Source organism: Octodon degus, unplaced genomic scaffold (assembly GCF_000260255.1).
Source record: "Octodon degus isolate 3935 unplaced genomic scaffold, OctDeg1.0 scaffold00112, whole genome shotgun sequence".
In the NCBI taxonomy this organism is placed as follows: Eukaryota; Metazoa; Chordata; class Mammalia; order Rodentia; family Octodontidae; genus Octodon; species Octodon degus.
Window position 1 is genome coordinate 8465367 of NW_004524688.1, and position 8711 is coordinate 8474077.

At 46.0% G+C, this 8711-nt stretch overlaps 2 protein-coding genes across 6 annotated transcripts in view; one reads left to right on the forward strand and one right to left on the reverse strand.

Annotated features, from left to right (window-relative positions):
* Positions 1-6035, reverse strand: part of Ccdc40 (coiled-coil domain containing 40) — a 72810-nt gene extending 66775 nt beyond the window's left edge. The window contains exon 1 of the mRNA XM_023699248.1: positions 5995-6035. Coding sequence (XP_023555016.1) covers positions 5995-6035 — 41 coding nt within the window. The remainder of the gene's footprint in view (positions 1-5994) is intronic.
* Positions 1-8711, forward strand: part of Tbc1d16 (TBC1 domain family member 16) — an 85761-nt gene that overhangs the window by 9567 nt on the left and 67483 nt on the right. The gene's annotated exons all lie outside the window — the stretch shown is intronic.

An 8711-nucleotide genomic window follows, 5' to 3' on the forward strand; every position in this document is an offset into this window, starting at 1 on the left:
GGTGACCATTTAAAATTTCTGTCCTTCAAAATGGATAATGCTGGGGCCGGGGAGATGGCTCAGGTAGAAAATCCGCTTCCCTGGCAAGCGCAAGGGCCTGAGTTCAGTCCACGGTTCTAAAAAAAAAAAAAAAAGAAAAAAAAAAGAAGGATAATGCAATTAAAAGAAACACAGCAAAGTAGGAAAGGGACATGAACAACTGAGCCAGAGGATTGTGATCTTTCCTCTAGAGAAGCTTTCCCACAGAAATAAGACTTCCAACACCCCACCGGAGACACTGGCAGCACACACTGAAAGGTGATCCACTGGAGGAACAAAGATCTCATCTGATACTGAGATAATCTGCTCAGCTGTTTCCAGTAAGCTGGCAGAGTTAAACCCCTGGTAACTCCAGTTCTGTGCAGAAATCCACTGGGCTTCTGTTTGTTCTCCTGGGAAAGCAGTCAGGAATCCCAAAAAGTATCCTTTGGAAACACCGAGGCTGTCGATGACGATCTATGTGCAGAGATACAGAGTTAGTGAGTTAGCACCCCTCTGGATGCAATTGCACTGGCTGGACTCCCCCCGACCCCCATACTGGAGATCGAACTTGGAGCCTCGTGCTTGCCAGGCTTATGCCGCTGAGCTATATCCGCAGCCCTGCTGGCTGGATTTTTGATTCATTCATTCATTTTTTAGATAGGACACAACATAGTAGAAAATAGAAACATATTTTTGGATTATGTGGTTTAAGGGCTACTTGGAGTTTGATTGAGACCAGAGATTGGGAAACAGGATTAATTTCCATGAAAGAGACTCACAAAAGCAGCAAATAGATTGTACAAATAGGGAACAACGATCAAATGTTTAACGACATCTCCTAGGTGTGTTACTCTAGAACTGCAGAGGCTGTGGGGAGGCCCTTGTGCGCCCAGATTTCCCAGTCCAGGAGGAGCTGGGACACTGCACCAGGAGATGGGGGGCCTCTGTCCTGGGATTTTCTGTTCCTGAGCTACCAGGCGCTGGGAACCTGTTCTCTCTTTTGCAAAACTGCACCTGTTGGACACACCTCCAGAGTCTGCAGAGGTTTCGAATCTGATGGGAAATGGGGTGTTTTGTGATCCCTCCCCTAAATTCCAGCACATTCTTTTGCTTATCCTCAATGGTGGTAACATATATTCACTTGAAGATGGTTTTGATTTTTGGAAGCAGCTGAGAGTTGCTGGCAGCCGAGTCTGGCCATTCACTAAGTTATGGTCACAAACCAAAGGAACTGTCTGGCCCTGCCTGTGCTTTGGTCACCGCAGAGGCTACGGCAGCCACTAAATGGGAGACAGATCACTGGCGGAGTCGCTGGCAAGTGACAAATCAGATTTTGAAGACTTTACGGAGGTGAAATATATCATTAATCATTTTTTCATATTGAGGATGCACTGAAAGAACAATATCTTGAATATCTTGGATTTAAACGGCATATTAATGAAATTAATTTCGTGTGTGTGTGTGTGTGTGTGTGTGTAGCCAGCTCAGCCCACCAGGGGGCGGGGCTGGCTGGCATGTGGTGCTGGGGGATTGAACCGTGGTCCCTGTGCTTTGCTAAACTTGTTCTAAGTAGGTGCTTTAGACCACTGAGCCATCTCACCAGCCCCTTCATTTGTTTCTATTTCCTTTTTAAATGGTGGCTGCTAGTCAGAATTAAATTATAAATGTAGCTCACACTGGGTTTTTTATTATTTGTTAGTTTATTTATTTGCTGCAGGGTCTTGCTACACAGCTCAGACTCATAGTGATCCGCATGTGTCAGCCGCCCCAGTGCTGGGATTACAGGCATACACCATTGCACCTGGTTTTAGGGCCAGTATAACATGCAGTACTGGGAATCGAACTTGGGACCTTGCACTTGTCAGGCAAGTGCTTACACTGCCCAGCTCTCCCATTGTATTTTTTATAGGGATGACCCATCTCAGGAACAGGGCTCTGTTCTCTTGTATGGCTTATTAACTGCAATTCCCCAAGAGTTCTTGAATTCTGAAAATATTCTGGACAACCAACTTAGAATATGGATGTAGCTTTTTCAGATAATGAAAACAGTAACATTTTCCAATGTGAAGGTTGCATTGTAAAAAAAAAAATAGAATTAAGTTAAAATAAAATTATAAAAAATAAAATAGAAGGTTGCATTGTGATTGTTTTTAACGAGGTTCACACCTTGTTTGTCACATGTCACCGTGCATGATGTGTTTAGAGAACATGGACCATAGTGATTCAGATGAGAGATTACTCTCCACCAGGAGTGGATACAGGCTTCCCCGGGGAGGCTGGCCTGGATCTGAAAATTACAGGAAGTCAAGCTCAACCTCGGTGCCTATAAAATTTCAGTGTCTCACAGTCACTCCCACTGGTCCCTTGTCTAGAACACTGCACCCTGAGGGCAGCGCTTTGTGGTCATAACAGCCTTCCAGCCTGGCCAGCTGAAAGTGTTTGCTATTGGCCTTTGCAGAGCCAGTCTTCCAACCCCTGGATCAAGGGGCAAAGTCGATTCTGCAGCCCACGCTGGGAGGGGCTTGGGAGAGGCTGCACTGGGCGGGGAGGGGTGGGGGCAAGTGATTGCGGGGCTGTAGAGGCGAGGTCCAGACCTGAGTATGGCGCCTTGGTTCACCAGTGTAGTTCGCTCCATGATTCTGGAAAAGATGGCTGGGATCGTGTTCATCACCCAATGCGAGTTTGTAAAGAAAAATGAAAGGTTGCCAGATGCATCTTTCATTTGAGAACCAAGGTTCCACTGTATTTGTAAAGGTGACCCTGATGTTGGGGTCCCTGGTGGACAGGGAGACTGGAGCAGTCAATCTGTTGGTGGAAAGGTACTGGGATGGGAAAGGCAGCTCCTTGGCTGTGGGGAGTTGCTGAGGTACTATGTTTGGGGAGAGGCTACTGGAAATAGCAGAGCAAGGTGAGCAGGTAGGGTCAGAGGAGGGTGTACTGGTTGATACATTGTGTCAACTTGAGAAGTTTGGAAGTTTAATTAAGTGACTCAGCAAAGAGCCGGATTCTTAGTTTGTAAACATCCTCATCCTGTGCAAGAGGAGGGCATAGACATTGTGTGAGTCCTACACCCCCAGCCCCAGGGTAGCTAGCTTGTTTATAATATAAGGAGAGGAGAAGGGCTAGCTAGAAGCTGCAGCTGCTGCCCTTCCCTTTGCTCTCTGCTGTTTTCTGCTGCCATGAACTGCTGCTCTGTGCCATGTGTCACTGTCTGGAAACCAGCTGAACAGAGATTGAAACCTCCACAAACTGAGCAAAATAAACCTTTCCTTCCTTAATTTGGGGTGTCGGTATTTTGTCCCAATAAGAAATAAAAAGTAACAGACAGATTTTGGTACTAGGTGTGGGGTTGTTGCTGTAACTATACCTGACAATGTGGATTGAGCTTTTGGGAATGGCTTATGGGAAGAGATAGAAAAGGTTTGGAGAGGTTGCCTCCTAGTGAGCAGCTAGAATGCCTTAGGCTCTTCTGTAGGGAAGATTCTGGTCAGAGCTTAGAAGACCAGAATGCTCATAGAAAGCCTGCCTGAAAAAAAAAAAAAAAAAAAAAGAAAGCCTGCCTGTAAAGACAAGGTTGGGAAGGTTTCTTCTGGGAAGAAGAATTGCATTGGTTGTTGGACTGAGGATGATTTTTGTTTCTTGCCAGAAAGTTTGTCTGCATTTTGCTTCTGTCCAGAGATTTTGCCTGAGACTGAGATTAAGTACAGTGGACTAGTTAATCTTGCAAAAAACATCTCAATGCAGTTGAATGTTGAGGCAGTGGCATGGCTATTGTTGGGGGCATTTAATCAGATATATGTTGAGAGTCAGGAACAAAGAGCCCAGCAGGAAGATTTAAAATGTTGTGAGTTTGGCCAGAGAGGGAGTATTAGGATGGCTGTGGATTGCAAAGACAGCACTGAGATCTCCACTTCCCAGGAAGAACAGAAGAAGAGAAAAGATGTCCTGAGGGCATCACAGAAAGTGGCAGTTCCTTGCCTTTTGCAGCCTCGGACCGCAAGGGCAAGGGACTTTGCTTTGGAGAGACACAGAGCCCCATGTTCCAGAATGGAGGCAGTGGCCATACCAGGGTCCAGATCACAGCTCATTACAGATTACTTTGGATGTTCCACATAGAGCTACAGGACTTAATGTTTGCCCTGCTGGATTTTGGACATGCTTTGGTCCCAATGCTTGGTATCCTGCTGTGTGTACCTTCTGGAATGGTAATGTTTATCTTGTGCCATTGAATGTCGGAAGTATTTACCTTTTCATTGGTATAGGGGCTCACAGCTAAGAGTTTGCCTTGCATCTTGGAGGAGGCTTGGGACTTGGACTTTTCAGCAATGCTGAAACTGTTAGGAGTTGGGCAACTCTTAGAGATGGTCTAAAATGCCTTTTGCATAAAGGGATGTTCATAAGTCTTTGGGGGTGGCGTAACATGTCATGGTTCTGATGTAGTTCAAGTTGTAAAATGTTAATAAGCATATCTATGAACCTGGAAACTGGTTTAAGGAAATGTCTGGTTGCCAAGTTGACAAGGGGTGGATTGTACTGGTTGATATACTGTGTCAACTTGAGAAATTTAAAAGTTTCATTAAATGACTTCAGCAGAGAGCCAGTTTTCTTGTTGTTGTTGTTGTTTTTTGTTTTTTGTTTGCAATACTAAGGATTGAACCCAGGACCTTGTGCTTCCAAGGTAAGCACTTATTCTACTGAGTTATCTCCCAAGCCCCAAAACATTGTCTTATGGTATTTTCTTTTTCTTTTTTTTTTTCCGGTACTGGGGATTAAACTCAGGACCTTGTGCTTGCCCAGGCAAGCGCTTATTCTACTGAGCTATCTCCCTGGCCCTAAAACTATGAAGTATGATAATTTTTTTTGTTTGTGTGTGGTACCAGGGATCGAACTCAGAACCTAGCGCTTGCAAGGCAAGCACTTATTCCACTGAGCTATCTCCCTAGCCCTGAGCCAGGATTCTTAGTTGTAAACATCCTCATCCTGTGCAAGAGGAAGGCATGGACATTGTGTGAGTTCTACACCCCCAGCCCCAGGGTAGCCTGCTTGTAATATAAGGGGGGGTGGGGGAGAGGCTGGCTGGAAGCCACAGCTGCTGCCCTTCCCTTTTGCTCTTCGCTGTTTTCTGCTGCCATGAACTGCTGCTCTCTGCCATGTGCCACTCTGCCTGGGAGCCAGCCCAGTATAGACTGAAACCTCCACAAACTGTGAGCTAAATAAACCTTTCCTTCCTTAATTTTGGGTGTTGGGTATTTTGTCTAGCAATGAGTAAAAACTGAGACAGAAGGGGCACCCAAAGAGGCAGGTGGGACTGAAGATCAAGCAAAACGAGTCACCTGGTCCTGGGACAGTGGCTGCCTCCACTGAGACCTCTCCACCTCCTGCAGGGTAGCAGCCCATCCTGCTGAGCCAGCTACCCACCTCCAGAGCTATCTAGATGCTGCAAGTGAAAAGACCTGATCAAGCGAAAACCTTCCATCAGCAAAGGATCTATGAAGTGTTGAAAATGCAGACAGTTCAGAGTACAATGTAACACATCCCCAGACACTTCCCATGAGTCAGTGACATCTCACATGTGAAGTGTGCCATTTTACCATTGTGCCACCATCCCTGCCATCTCCAGGACCTTTCACCTTTCTCAAACCTAAACTCTATACCTATTAAACCTAAGCTCCTGCGCCTCCCAGCCCAGCACCTGTAAATCACCTCTATGCCCTCTGTCTCTGACTCAGACTGTTCCAGGGGCTGCTTATAAGTGGAGTCACACAGCACTGTATTTGTCTTTTGTGTCTGGCTTGCACTTTTGTGTACATGGGTGTCAGTGGGTGTTGATCTGCTGGTGGTCCCACGAGAGTATCGTGGTATGGTGCTGTCGCTGGCTTTCTCAGTGTCGGGACACGTTGGTGTTTGCACAATCACAGACTTGCCTAGTAACAAGTTTCTCAGCATAGACTCCTGCTGTAAGCCACACCTGACTGTATCACCTTGGCGTTCTCCTCCTCAGGGTCCATTGACATTGTACCATCTGTGTCTTAATTACTTTCTTGTTGCTGGGATGAAATACTTCACACCTCCAAGTTAAAGGAGGAGAGGGGTTTTTGGCTCACAGTTTGTGGAGGTTTCAGTCTGTAGTCAGCCAGCTCCAAGGCAGGGCAGCATGGCAGAGGAGATACAGTCCATGGCAGGGTCGACACACACCAGTGAGTTTCCTTTCCCTTTTCATTCCATTCAGCCAACAGGCCCATGGGTTGATGCCATCCGGATTAGATCTTTCCCTTTTTGGTAAATATCGTGTACACACAGAACTATGCTAAACCAGCCATGACTAATCCAATACCACATGCCCATAATCCAGTATCATACACTAATGATCCAAGATCACATACCTATGGTCCAGGCATTCTCAAAAGCCCCGCTGATGAGCACGTGAAACTTTGGGAGGGACATCTGGATGTAAACCTTAGCAGTATGTCAGAATGTCCTTCTCCTTTAAGGCTAAGTAATCATCCATCTATCACATTGGCTTTCTCCTCTCATGGACCATGATGTTATTTTGGCTTCAAGATTTTTCTTTCACAAGGGCCAGCCAAATAGCTCGGAGGATTAAAGCACCTGCAAGCAGGCGCAGGGGCCAGAGCTTCAATCCCTGGGCCTGCCGTGCCAGTCCCACCCCCAGGGCGTGCTGAGACAGCCATTGAGACTGGGCATGGTGGTGCATGCCTGTAATCCCAGCACTTGGGAGGCTGTAAACAAGAGAATCACTACAAGTCCGATCTAGTAGTGAGACCCTGAACACCCTGTACAGCCTTCCCTAAAATACAAGGGGAAAAAAAGGAAAAAAGAAAAGATTTTTCTTTCACAGAGATAAAGCAGAAGCCTATTGTGGGGTGTGCCTGCCCTGGCCACTTCCCTGCATGCTCTGAGGAAGCTGATCGTGTTCTCTCCAGGGTGTGCCTGTCCCAGGCACTCATGATTCACAGCCAGGAGGCAGTACAGCGGCATACCCGTCTCCTCGCGTGCACAGGTGGCCTCATGCCATGGGCACTGCATGGCTTGATCTTGTGTGTTTGTGAGCGCCACCCATGTGTACACCTCTGATTGGTTCTCAGAGCTGTCTGTTGCCCAGACATGTGCTGTTTCTGACTTCTGTAGGTGCAAATTGACTGCTAGACGTCCTCATGGTTGGCTCCGTATAGCGAGGGGTAGCGTTTCTTGTACTCAAGACTCTTCCAAATTACTTCATTTGTACACTGAAGTGTACACGCTCCATGATTAATGAGGGGGTCACAGGCTGATAAATCCTTTGTTAATTGAAAACAGCATAAATTGCCAGGAATGCTTGTGTATGCTATAATCTCAGCCCTCATGAGACTGAGGCAGGAGGATCATTGAGTTTATGGACAGCCTGGCCTACATAGTGAGTTCAAGGCTAGCCTGAACTGCAGGAGAGCTTATCTAAAAAAAAAAAGACATATTTAAAAAGAAAATATCGTAAATTAGGAATGCATTTAGTGTACCTTACCTACTACACATCAGCTACTGCTGCCCAGCATTTAGAGAGGATTGCCAAAGATTGCTAGACTGGGAAAGTCCTAGAGTTAAAATCTGAACACATACTGACTGCCCTTGCAGTTCTGTGAAGTCATCCACCGAAGGTCAAGTATTGGAAGTCGAGATGACAACCCAGTGTGTTCTGGGTGGCCGAACCCCAGGACGCTGACAAAGCAGAAGCTTCCTGACTCAGCACATAGCCTGTTTTCATTTTCTCTCCTCCATCTTCTTTTTCCTTGTGTGCTGATCTCAACCCACTGAAAATTGATTTTAATATCCACTACTGGGAGCAAAGCAGCCTGTACTCTGGAAAAAAAAAAAAAATCCCAAGGCATGTCCTGAAAGCCTCAGGGGGACCCAATCTAAGAAATCCAATCACTACCCACCATCCCCGTCACCCTGGAGCACAGGAATGCCGGTGCATGTGCCATTGTCCCTGCATGCTCTTGAAACATCAGATCTTCAGATTTAACCGTCTTTCACCAGGCTGTGGGGTGTTGTATTTTTGTTTGAAAGTGAGACTCTTTCCTTGGTTTTTCTCTATGTGACTAGCCCCATTATCTCTATTAAGATTTTGGCTTTTCTTACAATGACTTTGTAGGAGTTCTTTATATAGTGTCCATACTGATTGTCTTATGTAAAGTACAGTAGTCCTGGGGACCTGCCCCTTGGCTCAGTTCTTTAAGTGGCTGCTTCAACAAAGCAGTCAGGCTCAGGTTGCTGCGGTTCGATCCCCACAACTCAAGCCAGCCAATCATGCCCTGAAGGCATTCGGAGCAAAAAAAAAAAAAACACCCTTCTGCCTTTTAGGGGCCAGGGAGATGGCTCAGTAGAATACGCGCTTACCTGGCAAGTTCAAGGGCCTGAGTTCAATCCCTGGTTCCACCCCCCAAAAAAAAATAAAATAAAGTACAGTAGTCCCTTGCTATTTCAAGGTTCAGCTTTCACAGGCTCATCGTTTTGAGGGTTTTCAAAAAATATTAATCTAAAGTATCACAGATCTTGTGCTATATTGTGGGATTTTGCAGTGCTGTACAGTTTATGTTAAAATTACGTGGGCTTACAAGTTTAGAACATGGTTAAGAACATTAGAAGTATTAAAGTGTGGGAAAGGTTTATAAAAGTGTGGGAAGGGTTTATAA